The 21,617-nt window shown below is 37.2% G+C and overlaps 3 protein-coding genes across 3 annotated transcripts in view; 1 reads left to right on the top strand and 2 right to left on the bottom strand.

Annotated features, from left to right (window-relative positions):
- cep68 (centrosomal protein 68) overlaps nt 1-7,997 on the top strand; it is a 10,847-nt gene extending 2,850 nt beyond the window's left edge. Inside the window, exons 2-7 of the mRNA XM_016457975.1 lie at nt 3,304-3,680; nt 4,449-5,816; nt 5,909-6,031; nt 6,630-6,726; nt 7,239-7,367; nt 7,569-7,997. Coding sequence (XP_016313461.1) covers nt 3,390-3,680; nt 4,449-5,816; nt 5,909-6,031; nt 6,630-6,726; nt 7,239-7,367; nt 7,569-7,591 — 2,031 coding nt within the window. The 5' untranslated portion in view covers nt 3,304-3,389 and the 3' untranslated portion in view covers nt 7,592-7,997. The remainder of the gene's footprint in view (nt 1-3,303; nt 3,681-4,448; nt 5,817-5,908; nt 6,032-6,629; nt 6,727-7,238; nt 7,368-7,568) is intronic.
- Nucleotides 7,998-9,866: 1,869 nt separating this feature from the next.
- rab1ab (RAB1A, member RAS oncogene family b) lies at nt 9,867-17,785 on the bottom strand. The gene is made up of 6 exons (XM_016457759.1): nt 17,626-17,785; nt 14,895-14,967; nt 14,583-14,678; nt 13,875-13,970; nt 13,616-13,747; nt 9,867-10,973 (listed from the first exon to the last, which is right to left on the bottom strand). Exons 1-6 carry the CDS (start codon nt 17,637-17,639, stop codon nt 10,776-10,778), a joined length of 609 nt encoding a protein of 202 aa, XP_016313245.1. The 5' UTR covers nt 17,640-17,785; the 3' UTR covers nt 9,867-10,775.
- A 270-nt stretch (nt 17,786-18,055) lies between these two features.
- Nucleotides 18,056-21,329, bottom strand: LOC107666437 (N(4)-(Beta-N-acetylglucosaminyl)-L-asparaginase). The gene is made up of 10 exons (XM_016457755.1): nt 21,150-21,329; nt 20,615-20,753; nt 20,298-20,454; nt 20,066-20,114; nt 19,685-19,723; nt 19,374-19,462; nt 19,215-19,230; nt 18,975-19,042; nt 18,545-18,649; nt 18,056-18,354 (listed from the first exon to the last, which is right to left on the bottom strand). The coding sequence occupies exons 1-10, from the start codon at nt 21,256-21,258 to the stop codon at nt 18,244-18,246; spliced, it is 882 nt and encodes a 293-aa protein (XP_016313241.1). The 5' UTR covers nt 21,259-21,329; the 3' UTR covers nt 18,056-18,243.
- Nucleotides 21,330-21,617: the final 288 nt, after the last annotated feature.

Raw genomic sequence — 21,617 nt, forward strand, 5'->3', positions numbered from 1 at the left:
AAAATTCCACTCTAAATAGTGACGAAACACGACCCATTTATACGTTAACCAGGAGCCACTCTCATTTATAATCGCGACATCGTCTGATAAAATCAACATGCATGTACAGTAGATGCATGTTGAGCGGCTATGCGGTGGTTTTGGCTATTTTACTTTTTTGTCTCATGCAGCGCACTGCCTCTACCTCGCAGTAACAAAAAAAAAAAAAGATTTTTTGCAAAAAAAATTTGCATTATATTAATAGACGAACTATGCTCATATTTATAATTCCAAACAGTCAGTAAGCGACAGGAGCTTGGAAATGCTGTTTTGTACTCATTTATTGACGAGTCGGCTGTGGTACGGCTAGCTGAAAGCGATGCTTCTCTGCCGATCACTGCACAGAACAGACGCAGAGAGAGACGACACTGCGCCGGGAGAGTCAGACCTCGCGCTCGCGGGGCAGCACTGGCGACATCTTCCAACTGAATCATAGCTAAGGTTTATCCAAAAAGTCACTAGGTTTGTCAGTATATATATTCTATGGGGAAAAGCCGCTAAAAGCGTCTGAAAGTTGCTAAATCTAGTGCTAAAGTCACGCTCGTGTGTGTGAGAGACGCGGGAGCTGATGGCAGGGGGTGGTGGATATTTGTGGCGGTCAGTGGATATTGTGGACGAATTCTTCTGTGTCATCACGTTCTATTAGTTCTACAGCTTCAGTTTAGGAACTTTCCCGCTTAGTAACACATACAGCTGTGTCCTCGCCACAGTGCAACAGTGAAAAGAGACCCCCCCTCAAACGCGTTCCGAACATTATTTAAAACGACACCGGTATTGCTGTATTTTAAAAAAACACCGGTATTCGGTATGAACCGGTATACCGCCCAGCACTAGCTGTGTCCTCGCCACAGTGCAACAGTGAAAGAAGACCCCCCCCTGAAACATGTTCCGAACATTATTTAAACGAAACCGGTATTGCGGTATTTTAAAAATTCATATCATAAGAAAAATAAACACCGGTATTCGGTATGAACCGGTATACCGCCCAGCACTAATGCAGACATTGTGCCTTTAGGCATTTGTTTGATGACCAGGCTGTCATGCTAACTGTCAGTCAAGCCCATGGGCATCCCTAGGCCAGTTTTAGGGGGGCTATAGCTATATTTTGCCATTAGCACTATAAACTACACGAATTCGGGATCGCTTCAGTCCCCTTTAAAGGGTTAGTTCACCCAAAAATGAAAATTCTGTCATTAATTACTCACCCTCATGTCGTTCTAAACCTGTAAGACCTTCGGTCATCTTCGGAACACAAATTAAGATTTTTTTGATGAATTCTGAGAGCTCTTGGACCCTCCCATAGCTGCATCACACGGATACATTTTCTATTTGTTTACACTTTGATTTGAACGAAAACAACGTATCCGTGTGGTGCGGCTGACACAGAATAGCATATGCTGTTTACTTTCAGTGGATATTCTCCAAAATTGCATCAGGGTGATGCGGAGGAGACAAATTGTTGAATAAAGTCGTTATTTTTGTTTTCTTTGCGTACAAAAAGTATTCTCCTAGCTTCATAAAATTATGTTTGAACCCCTGATGTCACATGGATTATTTTACCGATCTCCTTGCTATGTTTCTGGACCTTGATCGTGGTAATTACATTGCTGTCTATGGGAGGGTCAGAGAGCTCTCAGAATTCATCAAAAATATCTTAATTTGTGTTCCGAAGATCAACAGAGGTCTTACGGGTTTAGAACGACATGAGGGTGAGTAATTAATGACAGAATTTTCATTTTTGGGTGAACTAACCCTTTAAACTTCATATGAAAACGGCGGCAGACTTCGATCGGCTCCTCCTGAAACAGACCGCGGCGGCGCAGAGCGAGAAACAGAGGACAAGGTGTGTGTTTAACGATAGATTGTTGTAATATCTGCATCTGTGCAGTTCTTTGTCATAAATCCAGTTTACAAAATATCACGGGGGAGCAATAATCGGTTCCCCATCTACTGTAGCCTAAGTTTTCACTGCATTCACCCCTCATCACACCACCGCTGTTTCCTCCAGCGAAAATGAAGCACATATGAACGCATACTTTATAAAACGATCATGTTGCCATTTTCATTTGAAAATCTAACTTTCAATATAATACATATTCCAGTGCATGTGGCAAAGAGGTTTGCATACTTGAGCTAAGGAAAGAGGGTTGTACTAGAAATGCAAACATTTTGTGTTTGTAGGCTGCAGTAAACAAGCTGTGTGTGTGAGATCATGAAGACTTGAATTTGGCTTATTCAGTACTCAAATGTTATACCTATCTATGCAATACAGTGGAATACTGCAATAAGTTTAGTACACGACCCCTATAATCAAACATTTTTTTTTTATTTATATATATATATTTTTATTATTAGGCTATTATTATTATTATACCCTCACTGGGTGCTGAGCCCCCCTAAAATTAAAATCCTAGAATCGCCCCTGATCAAGCCTATATGACCTTCTATAGGATTTGCACTGTTTGAATTGATCTAGTGCCATTGTAGCCCAAGGATCAGTCTCAGAACAACTTGGCTGGCTTTTATGTCCACAAATAACATATTGATAGAATTTGCTTTGCTTCCTTGCTCTACAATACAAAGTAACCAAATTCATACATATAGCCCTGCAAACTGTCAGTAACAATTATGAGAACCCTGTCAGCAAGTGTCATATTAAAATTGTTCAGTGGTTCAGTGGTGAAGACATATGATTGTCTTTGTTTGCAGACAGGCTATGATTTAAATGTCCCCACGTGATCACCTCTCATGACATGTCATTTTCTGTCGGTTGCCATGGAAACCAGGTTTCTCAGCCAATCAAAAAACAGATAAAGTCTAGTATTCCACAGAGACATAGTACAAGAAACTGCTTTGTCTGCACGCTGTTGCATTTATCAGCGTTCATCTGACACATAATCATATAAGTCAAGATATTATATTTTGCCACTGTACAGTAAGTATTATTATATTTAATTAGTAAATTATTTTTCATTAAATGTAATTAATTTATAATTTTGTTTTTAACTAATTTATTTTTTACTTTTAATTTAAGATTTTTCATAGATTAAATCTGTTAGTAGTAGTAGTACTTTTGTAGTTAGGCATGGACAAATAGCATTCATGAATTTCAGGCAAGCCTGAACATGTAGCCTTAATGAGATTGCTTATCCAAATCAGAAGTAACTCTATTCGAGTAAACAAGCCCTGCATCATGTTAGACCACACTTATCACAGAGCTTATTTAAGCAGTGTTTAATACACAGTGTTGTTATGACCTTTTAGCTGTCACTCAATGAGGAACCACAGAATCTGGATGTGTTGCTATGACTCTCGGAGTTGACAAGGCCTGATCAGACACCTCCTCACAAATGGAGAACACGAGCTATGGGAGGTGGAAGTCCAGGATCCCGGAGTTCATTCGCAGCGGTCAAACTAGACCCCTCAGTCACAGAGCAGTTGAGAGGACAAGGCCTGCAAATGTCCAGGAGGCCAAGGGCTCAGACAAAGAGAGGAGTGGCAGCAAAAAGACAGTCACTATGGCACCTGTTTCCAGGTATATGCCGGACAAAAGCCTCTATATCATGAGAAAACCACTGATCTCCACACAATGGCAGGTGCCCATCCTGAAGAACTCATCTACACATGAAGACTCAGAGAGGGTAAGAATCTAATGAAACAAGTCTTAGTGAGCTGTTGAGGATTTTTTTACTGAATTTCCAAATTTGTACTGAATTTTGCGTCTAAAATGGTTGCAAAATGTTTGTAAAAATAATTTAAAACCATCCAGTTAGAGGTTTGAATCAGATTAATTTAGTCAGTTAATCATTTAGAGCTGTTGCTAAGCCACAACTGACTCCCTAACTAAGCCATCAGTCATTTTTTGATTATGTGTGATTCGAAATGAATTCAAAGATTCTCTAGCCTATTCATCAAAAATCCTGAAATAAAACGGTTTCTATAAAAATAGTAAGCAACAGTCTTTTCAACACTGATAATAAGAAGAAATGGTTTTTGAGCACCAAATCATCATATTAGAATTATTTCTGAAGGACCATGTGTCACTGAAGACTGGAAATTCATCTTTTCCATCACAGGAATACATTTGAAAATATATTAAAATAAAAAAAAGAGTTATTTTAATTAACATTTACATTACATTTAGTCATTTAGCAGATGCTTTTATCCAAAGGAGCCTACAAAATTTGTAATAATATTTCACAGTATTATGGTTTAACTGTATATTTCATCAAATAAATGCAGCCTTGGTGAGCATAACACAACAACAACAACAAAAACTTATCAACCCCAAACTTTTGAAATGGTAGTCTATGTTTAATTATAGGAGCCAGTGGCTCCCTGGTCATGTTTTAGTCTGCATCCCAGGAGTTCCTATTAACCATTTCCTCTTTTTGTCTATTTTTCCTCAGATCAGTTACAAAGCAGATTCCCCTAAAGAAAAGGACAAAAGTCTGTCTAAACAGTCATTCAGACATATCCCAGAAGATTCTCCATTTTATAAATCCTCCCCACCATTATCCAGAGAAGACCTGGATACCTCCATGAGCGTATCAGACCTCAGACTGTGGTCATGTGACGAGGATCCTATTTTTAACTCTTCAGCTGCCAGACGCAGTCTGTCCAGTCCCCCTTCAGCTTCTTTGAGCCTCACAGCACACCCAGTGCCTAAGTGGACATCCACTCCTAGAAGCACTTCTTATTCGTCCAATCGTACGTCTCATTTCACAAGAAAGGTAAAAACAAGACCAGGTGAGATGATGGACAGAGGAAGAGATTCTCTTCTTAACACAGGATCTTACGGTAAGAACCGTCAACATGGGTTCAAACACACGTCGCCTTATCAGGCCAACTATTGGGCCTGTGCCATCCCCAACTCTATGCCACCTTCTCCAAACCGCAAATCCCCCAGTTGGGATCCTGAAAAGGAGTACCAGGAGCTCCTGGACTACACGTACCCTCTGAGACCCAACATGGCTGGTACATGGGGTTCATTAGAGGTGGATCTTCTCTTGCGAACTGATCCATTGTTGCAAGACTCAGGCATTGAGTTGGACCACTCTTCCACTCTGTCCTGTTTAGACCGATCCTATACAGGGACTCGACAGGAACGGTGTAGCCCAGGAACAGCGCAAAGGTCAACTGAGTTTTGTGCTCTAAACAAATCACATTCTAAATCCTTGGATGGCATCATGTCCAGTAGCCTGTACTCTTCACTAGACCAAGCTGGCTTGTCAGTTGAGAGTCTGGACTGTGACGGGAAGCCAGGGGCCCATTATCGTAAATTTGGCATCTTCTCGACATTCAGACCTGTCCCCACTTTCATTAGTTCAACTCACATCCTTCCTTGTCCTGATTCACTGGACGAAGAGTTTCTTCGCCTACCAGAAAGGCTACAAGAACTTCAGGTGCTTTCACAGCAGCTGAGGGACATTAGTGACCAGATGAGCCAACCAGTCATCACCAGCTGGGAATCCCTGGAGAGCAAGATCACCTCAGTCCGATCACCAACGGCTCAAGTGGGAAAGCAGAAACCACTGGTGGAAGAAAGGGGATCAGTTTCTGAAATTCCTCTCACACATGAGGATCATTTAGATAAATCAAAAGAGCCTGGTTCCACAATCCAGATGATTAGCCAAGACATGAATAGGAGGAACATGAGGGAGGTGGAAGCTGTTATGGATCAACTGAGCAGACTGTCAATGTCAGAGCTTCAGAGGACAATACAAACAGACCAGAACAAAAATGAGACCAAGGAGTCACTAATGCAGCACATACAGGTGAGTAGATGTTTCTGTTTTAGTTCTGTTCTGTTGTGAAGTCCTGAGACGGCTGAGAATTAATGAGAAATGTTGTATCGTTTTTTTAATAGGCATTTTGCTCGAACCTAGAAAAACTGATTCAGTGGCTGCACAAGGTGGTAGAGAAAGTAGAAGTTCTTTCTCCTCCCATGGTTGACTTGGAGAGCGTCAAAACCTCCTTGGCTGATTACAAGGTTTGTGAACTACACCACCATTTAATAAAGTTTTGGATCGGTAAGATCATTATTATTATATTTATTGAAAGAAGGTAATATGTTTGTTCATTAAGGATGCGTTAAATGTATCAAAAAAGTGACCAGGTGCTACTTCAAATAAATTCTGTTCTTCTGAACTTTAAGTTCACCAAAGTATCCTGAAAAAATCTACCTCAGTTTCCACAAATAAGCAGAACAACTGTTTTCAACATTGATAATAAAATAAACATTTTTTTTAGCAGCAAATCATCATATTAGAATGATTTCTGAGGGATCATGTGGAGTAATGACTGTTAAAGATTCAGCTTTGACATTACAATAGTTAACAGTTAATTTAAATTGTAATAATATTTCACAATATTACTGTTTTACTGTATTTTGGATAAATAATGCAGCTTTGGTGAGCATAAGAGATGTTTTTTTTCTTTCAAAAACATTAAAATAAAAATCTTACTGAGCCTAACATTTCTAAATGGTAGTGCACATGCATCTTATGTGACAATAAAAAGTGTAAAAATTTGATTACAAAAGAAGTTCATTCAAAAAGCACATAACTGTACCACATGATATTTTTCAGAGTTTTCAGGAAGAAGTTCAGGCTCATAAGCCCCTCACTGCAGATGTTCTGCAGACCGGAGAGATGCTTTTGCATTGCATGAATTCAGCCTCTCCATGTGAGTCTTACTACCTTTATCAAACTATAATGCAATAAGAAGATATAATTTCAAAATTCTCTCTACCATTCTGCTGCTGTACTGAACCTTGAATTGGCATGACTACTTTGAATGGAAAGAAAAAGCTGCATTTTCTTACTGAACACTCGGTAGCGGCTCTAGAGCTATTCAATTTTAAATTAGAATAAACATTAGATCTTTTTATCTTCCAAAGCACTGTAATGCACTTTTTGTTTCCTTTGTTTCTTGATCAGTTGGTACACTTCTACGAGTATACTGCTTCTCAGTTTTGGACATGTTGTGCAGTGTAACCCAATACTGAGTTACATCAGACCGAAACAGGAAACGCTCTGCTTGGAGAATGCGGCCATGCATGCTTAACTTAGAGAGCCCTGCTGTTGCCTAGCTAGCATACTTCATTTCAGAATTCACATCAAGCATTGTTTTTGTCAACACATTAGTGTTTAGCTGTCCTCATACTGCTGCTAATATTTTTTTTCCTGATTCCTCAGTTCTGAAAGACACACTGGTGCTGATAGAGAGGCAGTCTCACACACTGGAAACTCATTCAGAGTATCTTTTCTCCTCTATTCTGTCAGCCATGGAGTGCCTCACTGACCCCAGATCTGAGGAAGCATCAGGTAAATAAATGATCAACTATTATTATAGTGCCCTCTAGTGTCATCACATGGTTAGAGCTCTCGAAATGGATGACTGAATTGTAATCATTGTGATATTAAGTTCACTGTTCACATGTAACTTCTATGTGTCACCTTGACTGTAGCCTCTTTTGATTATTAAAATGCTGCATCATCAAATAGTTTCTCACTCTTTCTCCACAGAAGCAGTTTCTGAGAATTATTAGGAATCTGGGAAGGCTCACTGTCTTCACTGAGGCGTGTCCTTTTTGGTCTTTTCACATCAAGGATGAAAAATGCTTCTTACTTGACTCTTATGTCACCATTTTCTTTGTTTTACACGCTTAACACGTTTACTGTATTCAGAAGTGGTGTTGTCACAAGCTTGAGTTAACTGTCACAACATATGTGATGAATTTTTCACTTTGTATTTTTACACACCAGCTTATTATTGTCATTTTTTTTAACTCAAAAATGTCCTGTGATGGCTCAACTTAGTAATACTGTTTGACTGAAGAGGTGCACAGACATGGTGCCAATCGTGATTGTGATCTCAGGTTATTACCCTATTAAGTTTTAATGGAGAGCAGTCCAGCCTCCATTAGCATCCCTGCAGCTTTAGTTTCCCTTCTGAGTAACCTGTGCCTCACAAAGATATACTGTATTTTTTGACTGATAATTAGTGTGATCAATGGTATCATTAATATGTGAACATACTGAATATATGAATAATCTGTTTGGTGAACATTCATACATATAAACTTAAAAAAATATATATGTGACCCTGGAACACAAAATGCATAAGGGTCAATTTTTCGAAATTGAGATTTATATATCATCTGAAAGCTGAATAAATAAGCTTTCCATTGATGTATGGTTTGTTAGGATAGGACAATATTTGGCCGAGATACAAATATCTGGAATCTGGAGGGTGCAAAAAATCAAAATATTGAGAAAATCACTTTTAAAGTTGTCCAAATTAAGTTCTTAGCAATGCATATTACTAATCAAAAATTAAGTTTTGATATATTTACAGTAGAAAATTGACAAAATATCTTCATGGAACATGATCTTTACTTAATATCCTAATGATTTTTGGCATAAAAGAAAAATCAATAATTTTGACCCATACAATGTATTTTTGGCTATTGCTACAAATATACCCCAGCGACTTAAGACTGGTTTTGTGGTCCAAGGTCACATATATTTGATTAATTGTGTTACAGCAACAGTTCACCCAAACATTTAAATTGTCATCATTTACTCGCCCTCATGTCACTCTTCCGCTGCAGATAAAAAAAAGATATTTAGAGAAATGTCTGTTTGGTTTTTTGTCCACACAATGAAAGTCTATAGTGTCCAATGTTGATTAGTCATCAGCATAGTTCAAAATACCTTTCTTTATGTTCCTTGGAAGAAAGAAAGCTTGGAGTGAGTAAATGATGACACAATTTTAAATGTGGGGTGAACTACCTCTTTAAAGGGAGAAAACAATGTCAGTCTGTTAACATCAAATGAATGAAATGCAATAATTGTGACACATAATGCATTTTGTGGAATCAGCTGAATTAATTTGACAGCAAACTAAAAACCTCAAAGTTTTGAAGAACTTCAGCTGCAGAGATCATGGATTGATGTGCAACTGTTTTTATGCTGACAAAAAAAGTATTTTTAACAATAAACATTCTCCTTTTTGATAGTTTTCGTTATTTTGGTTAATAGGTTAAAATCTACATTTCTGTGTTAGTTTTGATATGGATACTTCATTAAATGCAAAATTACTAAATTCCATTTACGCACATTGTACTCAAGGATTACCATTCATACATACAGAATCACATACAGTATTAAAATAGGTCCTCAATTTACTCAGGCCTTTAGAAAGTTTGCTAAAATTGCATTAGAAGATTTAATGATTTTAATCTAAAAACTAAATCAGTTATTTCAGAGGGTGGATGCTATCAAGATCTCTGTTATTCTACAAGATCCATGAACCAGTATTATTTTTGTTTATTAAAAAAGCTTAAATATAATATAGATTCAAAACTGAAACTGCTGATGATACACGGGGCAACTTTTTGTTAAGCAGTGTTGCTTGGCCACTTTTCCATTGAGAATGGGTAACAAATTTCTCTCTGGATACTTGATATCAGTCGTGGACCGTGTCTCACCTGGTTGCCCATTGACGGCAACATTGCCCAAAGTTGCCCCGCGTATCATCAGTCTATTAAATCTATTATAACTTCACATTAACAAATAAAATGGAAATTAAATAAAGCTTAATAAAAATTTAAAATCAAATATAATTGACAAAAGCACTTAAAATTTACACTAAAACTAGAAATATAAAAGCTAATTGAAAATATTAATAAATACTGTATTAGTATGTAAATAATACTAAAATATGAATTAACTGCTTTTGGGGTGCTTTAATACTACATGTCCCATCTAGGATATGTGAAACTTCCATCTAAAACTGCACAAAATGATAAACTAGACATGAACGGTTTCAGAGTTCATTCAAAAAATGAATTCATTTGCCTTTATTATGAAAAAGAGAACATAGTGTTTGAGTCACATATGCAATTGTGAGATTGTTGCTTTCAATGCATTCCGCAGGTAAATGGCCAATATCGAGCGATTGTATATTAATGGAACAATATATTTGCATATAAATGTTGAATAAATAAAACAAAGGGTTTCTACATGTCCCACCAAGAATCGTAGACATACTGATATTGTACAGTATGGTCGTACAATAGTTATTTATATTTTTGTGAACTTGTTACACATCGCGCAACAAAACTACAAGAGTCTGCAGCCACAACTTAAATGCAAAAGAAGGTAAAACTACTCGAATCATGTATGTAACTCTACAGAGCTGTCAATTCAGATCTTACATATATATACATAGTGTATATGTACATATATTTCACTAAACAGATGTAGGACTGTGAACCACCGCTGCCCGGTTGATCGCAACAGAACGGCAAAACAATCCGTGGGGACAGAAACCTACACATGCAAATATAAACAGTAAAATAATCAACAAGTAAGAACAAAGTAAGAAAGGAAAAGGACAGAAAAAGAAAATGTCATTGAATTTTGACCACAGACCAGCCCTGCAGTAGGAATGCAGTGAGATAAATACACACATTATTCTTAGAAACCTGCACACAGAGGATTTAAAATCGTTGAGAGCAGATTTTTGAATGTTTTTGGTAGTGCGGCTACATACAGTACAACTTGGGTCACTTAAATTGTTGCCTGTTTCACACTCTCTTTTATTCTTTCTATTCTCCATATTCACTCTTTGCTCCATTACAAATGATCTATCCCCCTTTCTTTCTCCTATTGTGGGGGCTCTTGCTCCAAGATCCAGGGGCCGAGGTGAAGGGGGTCGAGGGGTCCTCAGCAGCAGCCTCCAGCTGCAGGCTTCACTGGAGTGCTCTGGATCTTCACGTTAGACTTCTCAGCGCCTCCAGCTGTGGCTCCGGGGCCCATTCTCTTCTTGATCTCGGCAGCCATGGTCATGAAGGCCTGCTCCACATTGGTGGCGTTCTTAGCGCTAGTTTCCAAGAAAGGAATGCCAAGGGAATCAGCAAATTCCTAGAGATAAACCAAGCCATTCTTTCCGTTAGAACACTGGAAAAGTGAACGACTGCAAATCTAATGTACACACAGGCTTTGCTCCAAAACCTAGTGAGCTGCCTATATATGCAGAAATTTAAAGCAGTGTTGTCAACCACAACTAAAACTATAAAAAAAAAAAAAATGTTCACTGAAATAAAAACTTGCATGAAAAAGAGAGGTTGCTTTGGCAACTAACTGAAATAAAATAAGTTAAAGTAGTAAAACTGAAAAAAACTAAATAGAAGTATTTAAAATAAAATGCAAAAAAATATAGATAAAAAAAAAAATAGAAATGACATAGAAATAATACTAAACAGTGCTCAAACTATACAGTGGACTTTGGGGGAGCCCACTTGTCAAGGTTGTGCGCTTGCGCATGCCTCAAAAGAAGACGCCTCGAAAGAAGACTTACAATGACTTACAAAGATACATAACAGCTACAAGTGTATGCACTACTTGCTTTATGCAAGCACTATATAGGATAAATCACTATACAGGATTTACCCTATTATACTTTATCGACACGAATTGATAGGTGAAACAACAAACAGCCACCCACAAATAATCTATAAAAGCATCAGGCTGTCTTTGAGTTCACATGAACAACGGTTAAAGTTACTCGTCGTCAGGCTACAGAAGAATACCATAATTCCTCCATTCAATTAGGCCTAAGACATCGAGAGTCACGGAGACCTATAACAACCCAGCCACAACACATAATTGCGAATAACATGCCTTACCTTAACACAGAATCGACCACAGAGTCCAACGTTTATATTTTTTCTACGAATCTTTGAGTTAACATGTACTAAACATGAGTGGAATTTGCACCGCAGCGCCTCCACACCTTGATGCTCATGACAAGAATAGCATGTATAGTTATCTTTATTGAAGTGAATTGGGTTTAAATCGCTGTCATGCATGAATGAATGATATTTTTGCAATTTTACACATAATAATCCACAATTATCACATTACACCAAACTGAAATTGCACGTCAAAATAAGTCAATATTTTTTGAGACCCCCTAAAATTTCACAAATCACGTTTTCAGGGGAGCCCATGTCTTATTAAGGGGAGCCGAGCTCCTCCTAGCTCCCCCGTAGTTCGCACCCTGATACTAAAATAAAATTGCTCCTGACACATTCTATAAGACAGGCAGCAGCACATGCATCCTTCATAGAGAAGGCAATCCCAGAATGCCTTATGAGCTCTAAAATGCCAGACAAAGTGAAAAAAGTAAATCAAAAAAATAATTCATTCAGTACTGAAATGTATAAGGTACGATTTCAAATTTTTACTAAAGTGTGCATTCTATATTTTTATGTTTATTACAGCATCATTAGCGCATCAACATGCTATATCTACTGAAATCAAAAGTATCCTATGCACTTTATCATTGCCCATGTATAACATTCCAAATCAGTCTGACAGCAAGGCAGCTCACTAGGTTTTGAAAAGGAGTCATTATAATAGTGGAATAAGTTAAAGGGGTCATATGATGCGATTTCAAGTTTTCCTTTCTCTTTGGTGTTACAAGCTGTTCGTGCATAGATAAGATCCCTAAAGTTGCAAAGACTAAAGTCTCAAACGAAAGAGATATTCTTTATAAAAGTTAAGACTAGTCCACGCCCTCCTAAAACGCCTCGTTTAAACACACCCCCACGTCTACGTCACTGTGTGGGAAGATTGCATAACACCACCCAAATGTTCACGCAAAGAAAGAAGGTGTAACTTTTATTCTCGCTGTAGTATTGTTACCGCCGCCGCCATGTCGTGGAGACGCTGTGTGTTTCATTGTGAAAGCAAAACTACTCTGTTTGGCCTTCAAAAAGAGGACACAACTAGAAATTAGTGGTTAAGTTGTATTTACAACACTGTTCGAGAACAGTTCAACCCAAATATTCAGATGTGTGCAGCGCATTTTACGGAGGACTGTTTCCTGAACCTGGGAAAGTTGCCTACAATGCCGTCTACACACAAAGGCTGTTTCTATAAAGTGGGGCAGTTCCAACTTTGCAAGGACAGTCTGGCGCTTCTGACTCACAGCCTGTAAGTACGTTTTCATATTTAAAGAGTTTGCCCCTGATGATTCAAACGCGAGTTTTGAGCAGAGTAGAGAAGTCTTGTTGTTTGTCATTTCTCCGATCACAAATGCAGACATGGTTTTGTTTACGCGGCGCGATATGCAACGCAACGCGTAAAAAGACAGTATAAGTCATTATAATTCGTAATTATGTCCCCACTGGATGCAACAAATGCCTCGTTTATAATGAGTTTTAATGTTTTTGTCTCGTCGCTCTGGGACACGGCATCACAGTATGGTAAGGGGCGTAACATTTCCGTCACACGCTTGAGGCATTCGGCCAATCACAATGCATTGGATAGCTGGCCAATCAGAGCACACCTCGCTTTTCAGAACGATGAGCTTTGTAAAAATCGACGCGTTACGCGTTTCAGGGGCATAGAGGAGCAACAATAATGTACAGTATGTGGAAAATAATCTGTTTTTTTTAACCTTAAACCGCATAAACACATCGCATTACACCAAATACACAAAATAATGTTCTTTTTAGCAACGTCATATGACCCCTTTAAGTAATACGAAGCAATATTACCTTTGCCGTTGTGTAGTCCACAACTTTTTTTGTTGTTAAGTCACACTTGTTGCCAACCAATAACTTGTTAACATTTTCACTGGCGTAGCGGTCAATCTCCTGTAGCCACTGTTTAACATTATTGAAGGACTCCTGAGGGCATAAAAAAAATGTTAAAACAAATACAGTAGAGCAGAAATTAAAACTCATTATTTTAAGGTATCTTCACAGGTGTTTATAGTGAAATTATGACACTTGCTTAAGGTTTGGATGAGCTCACCTGATCGGTAACATCATAGACTACAATGATGCCATGTGCTCCTCTGTAGTAACTGGATGTGATTGTGCGAAACCTCTCCTGCCCTGCTGTATCCCACTGTAAGGAAGAAGGAATAATATGACACCTGAATCAAATGCAAAAATAGGCTCAGAAAAATACTGTTTTTATACTACTTCAATAGTAGGGCTGAGTACTGACACAGATTCCACAAACTCGATTCTCTTAACTAATGCTGTAAGCTCGGCCTATACAGGAAACCCCTAAATAGTACATTAAAGGATCAAATCAACAACACTTTTGTGATAAAATTGACAATTTGAAAGCTGAGACTTGGTTTCTTATCAGAAGTAACACAACCTTTTGTGATTATTTGATGGCAGGAGTGCCATCAAATAGTACATCAAATGATATTTGTTTATCAAAATGAAAATTAAGTAAGTACTCAATATTGTTATGTTAACCCAGCCCTATTCAATAGTAGCAGACAAAGGTCCCTCTCTGACATAATTTACATCAAAAGATCAAGTAAATTCTTCATGATGAGCACTGACATAACTCTGCTCTCTCTGATGATGTCTCTAAACATCTCTAAAACCATACCATCGAAACACCAAGTGCTCACTTTTCTTCAATCACATGCTTGTATATTCCATTTATTTAATCTTATACACAAACATTCATTTCATTACAGGGCAGAAAGGAACTTACGATTTGAAGTTTGATGGTCTTTCCGTCTAATTCTATAGTTCTTATTTTAAAGTCCACACCGATAGTGCTAATGTAGCTTTCTGTGTATGTGTCATCCTGAAAGAAGCAAAACAGCAGGTGAATTAGATGTTTCAATGGTCAAATCTCTCCCCACAGTGCTTTGAATTAAAATATAAATTCCATATAAATGTGATACAAGTCTTTTAGTATGCACAGTTATTTTGTACACAAATAAAGACAGCTGATTATTTAACCTCTGCAAAAATTATGTCTCCATCATGGCAAATGCAGGAAAACATATAGCCTACTTACTGCAAATCGGAGAAGAAGGCAAGACTTTCCAACACCAGAGTCACCAATCAAGAGCAGCTTGAATAAATAGTCACTGTATGAGGAGAAAGAGTAACAAAACATTAGACAGTCAATATTTGTCTACCAATTTTTGACAGTACAGTTGTGTGAAATACACGTTACTGTATAAAAGTTTGGGATTGGCAATACTTTTGAAAGAAGGCTCACTGAGGCTGCATTTATTTGATCAAATACAGTACAAAGTAATGTGAAATAATACTACAATTTAAAAGTTTTTGATTTTATTGTTTTAAAATGTAACTTATTCTGGCGATGACACAGCTGAATTTTCAGCAGGTAATACTCTAGTCTTCAGCATTCATATTAGAATGATTTCTGCTGATTTGGTGAAGAAACATTTCTTCTTGTTGCACATCTTAATATTTAAATATATCATGTAGAAACCAAGATGAATTCATATTAATTTTTTTTTTTTCAGGATTCTTGGACAAACAGAAGTCTTTACTGTCACTTTTGATTAATTTGATGTATCCTTGCTGAATAAAAGTATTAATTTCTCTAAAAAATAACTTTTGAATGAGTGTACCCCGTTATATTGATGCAGACAGTTGACCCTACATCTCAAAACACCCAAGCCTTGAACCCAACTGTTGCTTTCTTTCACTGTATATTATACATTGTTTATATTTTTTTAGATGTACATTAGGAATGAGGTCATTAAAATCCCCCTGCAACATGTGAAATAGATCAGACCCTTGCTTTCCAGCACTGTAAGACCATTTTCTGATGTAACTCAGTTAAACAGTGTAAATCAGTCACTGGTCCACTTTTGCATGCAGAAAATAAAATGTTTGTTTAACAGAAACAATGTGCTTGAGGACCTCTGAGGTCGGGAAACTCGTGTAAGCTGATTAAGCATTCCACGGAGAGGGAATTTTGCCCATTGTGATAAATCCTCTGTCCCTATTCAACATGCATTAGTAAGAAAAGACCATAGGAAGGAAATCCAGTGGATCGGTCTGGTCAAGACCAGCTCATCGACTCAGCAGAACGGTCTGTTTTCATCTCCATCCTGCCCACTAAACTGAATTCAAGACATGCTCTCCTTGTTAGGTCTCCTGTGTAGAGACCTGCTACACAAAAAAACTGCATGTAAAGACCCTCGGTTTATACACTGGTTTCTGATTTCTATCAAACAGAATAAGTAGGTGTGGTATAAGTGTCTTCAACTAAGTTTAAACATGCAGATCTTAAGTTCTGCATTATATCCTATATGGATGTTAAAAGCTTGTCATGAATTCTGACTTGCAGTCTTTAAAAAAAAAAAATCACTATTCATGTTCTTTCAGGAAGCCACAAATGTATACACATTTGTATTGAATCTTTTATACAAATCATGCGAAGAACCGAAAGACAAGTGTTAACCTCTAAACAACTATCATTGTAATAGCTCCTAACTATGAAAAAACATACTTCACCCTTATTCTGACCATGTAAAACACAAGCAACAGCTGATACGAAGTCCATTAAGTAACAGAGTTGCTTAACACTCAGTCTAGTGATAGTTGTAATGAAGTGTGTAGCTTGTCATTTGGCATGTGACCTACACATGACTACCGCACAATAGAGGAAGGGATGGGCACTTCAGTTCCTTGAGACATACTTGACATCTGCACATTCAGTTATTTAGACAGGAGTGTAGAAACCTCACAATTCAGTGCCAATGGACACAGGAAACATGGCAACAAATACCTTTAAAGATTATGTAAATAAATACTGATAAGGAAATCAAGATAGCACAAATCCGACTGGTGCTGTGGAAATGTGGCTATTATGCATGTAATCTTGCTAAACCATCGTTTATTTCTAAGAAGCACACCGAAAAACCATGACTTTAACTTATACATGTAAGTTTAGTGTCCAAGTGTACAGTAATTATACACCTGTGATTAAAAATTTAGTGTTAAACAAGGCACGTGACTATATTTCTGTGTGCGGCAAACCCAGGTCATAAAACACATGAATAAAAGATCATAAATTACTTTATAAACTTTAAAAGGTGTTTTAGCACATAAATGGACGCGACTAACTGATTATTCACTAGTAATTTGCTAGACTATCTTCCTGATAATGACATCCATTTTTGAACTAGCTACTTAAACCGCAACCCTCTTTCTGAACAAACTAAGGGGTCAGCAACAGGTTACCAAACCACTTAAGTTAATCAGTTATTTATCTACTTCAACAGCTCGTCAAGCTGTTTAAAAAGTAAGTTAAGTGAAAAGCGATCTGAAGACGTTAGCTTACATCAGCTAGCTTTCATATTAATTTCTGATGAAGCCTGGCAGATAACACGTGTTTTAACAGAATGAGATTAAATTATTACAATATACTAAGTGTTAAAGGTGTGGTATGACTAACTAATGAGCTCTACTTGTCATAAATGTAACGCGGATGGATATTTAAACCAGCTGCGCTCCGCTATACAACAACAGCCGCTTAATCACAAAAACACTTCTTTAAAGAAAGCTAGATGTTAAAAATTCTGGTCTTTAAAATCAAGTTGCTTTCCGGCTTTGACTAAGTGAAATAGATAAAATACAGTGATATTAGTTGCTGGTAAGATTAAACACACAGCTAGTCATCATCGCCTCTGCCTGTCAAAAGTAGCTACAGGTAAATTATGAGCTCAGTAACGACAAACAAGCAGTGTAATAACTCAACCACTTACTATTCGGGATTCATCGTGGACTGGACACTGTGAAAACCGTTTGTCTTCTAACAAAACAACTCCGCGGCGTGAAGGTAGACTAGAAACAACCTTTCCCCCGATTAAAAAGTAACTAGCTGGCTAGCTACTGCCGCAAAGGCTAGTCGGTTGAAACCCAAAATGGCTGACTCTTCAACCAGGAAATAGGAACTCCTTAAACAGATTGCGTAGGCAATGTCGTCATCATGACCTGTGCGGATGTTGTAGTTTAATTCAGATCATCTGGCCTGCCCGAACAGAAAATGTCTGCAGAAAGAACTACAATACCCACATCTGTTTATTAAACGTTCACGATGAGTTCATAGTGAATTGAATCGTTCACGCCTGAGGACTGCCGCAATCCTGCCCCCTATCAAGAGGGGTAAAATATTACGTCATTTGTGAAACGTGGCATTGACTAATGTGAGTGCGAGTCACTGATCAATACGTGTCAAAAAGAAGACCGCGACCCACCAGATACATTTTTATTGATTATGAGAATAATAAACAAAGTGGTTTTCATACAAAGTATTCAAAGGTTAATACAAATGTTAAAAGTAATGACGTTTTATGACCAACCACATACTTAATGAGTAGAAATTAAACATTTATGGATTTCTGTTGGTTAATGACTAGCTCCTCCACCGAACTCAACACTTGGCTCCAGAATGTGTATGGAAATTCCACTGAAGATGCAGCTCCGACCTCTCCCTGGGAAAAGACCATAGTTTAATTAGGCTGATAGAAACCTGAATCAGCTGCGATTAAGGGTGTGAGCTGCTAAAATGACTTCTTTTTTTTTTTTTTATCAAAAAACAATAAACAACCTTTACAAATGTGTAAGTTCAAACAGCATACAAGCAATATTTATTATACTGAGGTCAGGAAATACAGTGTTTACCTTCATATTCAAAGAAATAAGCCCAATTTCAAAGCATTTATCGACACCTATTCTCCTCTGTATGTCGGCAAGCACAGCGTGACAGGCTTCATTAGGAGATGAGCCCTTGATAGCAGACAAAAGATGAGAGAAATGTGAGCCAGATCTAATTTACTACAACACAAACATTTTTCTAATGGTTTAATGAGATTTTCATTGACCGCCTTCACGTTACACCACCTCTACTGTCAAAAACACAAACGTCACGATACCCATATCCTCATAGAATTTAACATGAAATACTACAGTGTAGAAAATGTGTTTGATTAATGCAGATTACACCTTCACATTTTGATACATTTGGACATTATCCTATATATTATTACTGAAATAAATAATACACAACTGAATATTTATCCAAGGTGATAATTGATAAATCAGTATTACATACTTGTTTCATCAGCTGCACAACATGAAAGCTTGGGCAGTAGCACATGATTTTGTCTCCATCACCTGTAGCTGTGGAGAGAAGGAATTTATACAGTGGGTATATTCTCCAAGTGTAAAGTGTTAAGTCTCCAAAGGATCTGTATACTGCATGTTTAATAGTACAGTGTGATATTTACTGAGAAATAATGCATTTGTACAAGAACAAGCTCAGATTCAATGTATAAAAAAATATTTCAATTACCTGCTGCGGCACCCACCTGAAAATACAGAGAACAAGGTTGTAAAGAAACTTGTCATACTTGTACAAATTAATAATTTGATAGTACAGAAATAGGCTATGAGCTGAATGATAAAAGCCCTGCAAAGCTTATTAAATGACCTATAAAGCTGCACAACTTACTGTATGGTCAGCGTATAGACCACAGCCTGGAAGTGGAGAATCTCCCACCCGCCCTGGTGATTTGAAGGGAGCTCCTGATGTGGAAACTCCTGCACAATATGTGTACATTTAGGTACATACAAATGTTTGTTGTAAAATAACAGAATTTATAAGTAAATGCTTGGCAAACGTCAATTCTGTATTATTAGACTCATATCGATACTGTATCATGGTCGAATAGTTAAATATGAACATGTACTACATCAGAACAATATTTTTTAGAAATAAAGCTTATTTCAGAGAATAGGAAATGTAAACATTTTCAACCTTACCTACTGTTATGTTACCACTTAGATCAAGAGCTATAAGACCTGAGAAAGTAAACAAGATTAAACCATCACAAAATGCATAATCAGAAAATTGTGTGTTGAATGTTACTGTTATATTTTATTTAGGGTTGTTTAGGGTTGCAAAGGGGTGGAAAATGTCCAGTAAGTTTCCGGAAACTTTCCAAAAATCCCTGGAATATTCCAAATATTCCACCTTCCACCTTTTTGCAACCCTAATTTTATTACATTAGGCCATACTTGGTTGAACAATTATTTTGTCTGCCAAATTCACAACCTAGTTGAGTCATCTTAACTTAAAAAATGGGTTTGGTCCAGATACGATTTACTCATCGAGAAAGCTTTCACATTATATTAATCTCTTACGTATTGTATCATGTCCACCTCTAACAGGTTTATTTTTTTCAAGGTATTCCTTTTGGAATATATATATAAAAAAAACACAGAAAATGTCATTAAAATCAATTAGCAAATACAGTACGTGTTCTTTCTAGGGATTGAAATAACAATGTGGAAGAAACATCAACTGCAAGTATAATACACCGTGTGTGTGTGTGTGTGTGTGTTTGTGTGTGTGTGTGTGTGTGTGAATGAATACCCGGTAAGCAGTAGCTGAATGGTCAGAAAGCATATTGGCATTGGGTTCAGATGTAAAACCCAATTCCTGAGCAAATGCTTCTGCTCCATCTCCAACAAGCAAGCTGTGAGGACTCTTCTCCATTACTTTGCGAGCTACACGACATGGCTGTGCAATTCTAGCAATGAAAACACAAGCATACAAGATGGTTCAGGGCCAGGTGGCACTTTTTTCCCCCCAAACAGTGCATGACAAACGAAAGCATTGTACCCTGGAGGCATTTTGTTACATGTAAGAAATTCCACTGTATAAAATAATCAAGTTTTTTTTTTTTTTACCCGCAAAGTGCAGCCACTGCCCCAAATCTCCCTGGCACACCTTCCATAATTGCAGCATCACATTCAACCACTCCCTTGAAATTTGGATATCCTCCTCTGCCAACAATGTGCCGTCCCGTGTCTACATCATCTTCAACCTCTAAGAAAATATACCTCTTATTATTAATTAGAAAAACATAAATGCATTGTTGTTGTTTATAAAAGAAAGATACCATGATATAGAAAACTATTTACTTACTATTTATGACACACTTAATAAATACATTTCAACACTTCCAGTAAACCTCTTAATTAAATAAAGTCTGCTTACTTTAACAAACATAGTCTTGGGATTAATATGACAAAAGGGAACTGCAAAAGTAGTAAGAATAGTGAGTATTTTGTTTCATGAGCCACTTGAAAACCAGTTGTTTAATGTCCATCTGCCTCATTTATTAACAGTACCTGTATTTTTCGACCACCTTTAAATAATAAAATTTCACGTAGTTAATTGATGAAGACTGAAGAGTACAAACAGATGTCTATTTATATGTACCTGCCATTGCTGTTTCTACAACATCTGTAGCATTTTGTCCAGCTAGCAGCATACATCTCATTCTCTCCACTGCAGGACGAGAGAAAGACCATGTCCCCACAGCTGCCATTTGACATCAATACATTTAAACGTTCATTTCCCTCTTTTGTAAGAGTTAAAGTGTAAGCCAGAAGATTGTGAAAATACAATTTCAAAATAAAAGTCAGTGCGTTCATTGAAAGTGACGAGATTTTTAATGGACATGGGAGAGAATTTTTTATATTACTTTGGAAGTTGTATAGGAAAGTGGTCTGGCTTATAATTTGTTTCATACATGATTAAACAATATTACAATGTTTTGAATACGTGTATAAGCAAAAAGTAAAGAGCAAAATTGTAATATTATTCCCAAACATTTTATTAAGTGAAGCAGCAGCTTTTTACTACACTCTAGCACTTTTTTATTTTTACATTTACTTAATTTATTTT

The sequence above is a fragment of the Sinocyclocheilus anshuiensis genome, unplaced genomic scaffold (assembly GCF_001515605.1).
Source record: "Sinocyclocheilus anshuiensis isolate Anshui unplaced genomic scaffold, SAMN03320099.WGS_v1.1 scaffold63, whole genome shotgun sequence".
Classification (NCBI taxonomy): Eukaryota; Metazoa; Chordata; class Actinopteri; order Cypriniformes; family Cyprinidae; genus Sinocyclocheilus; species Sinocyclocheilus anshuiensis.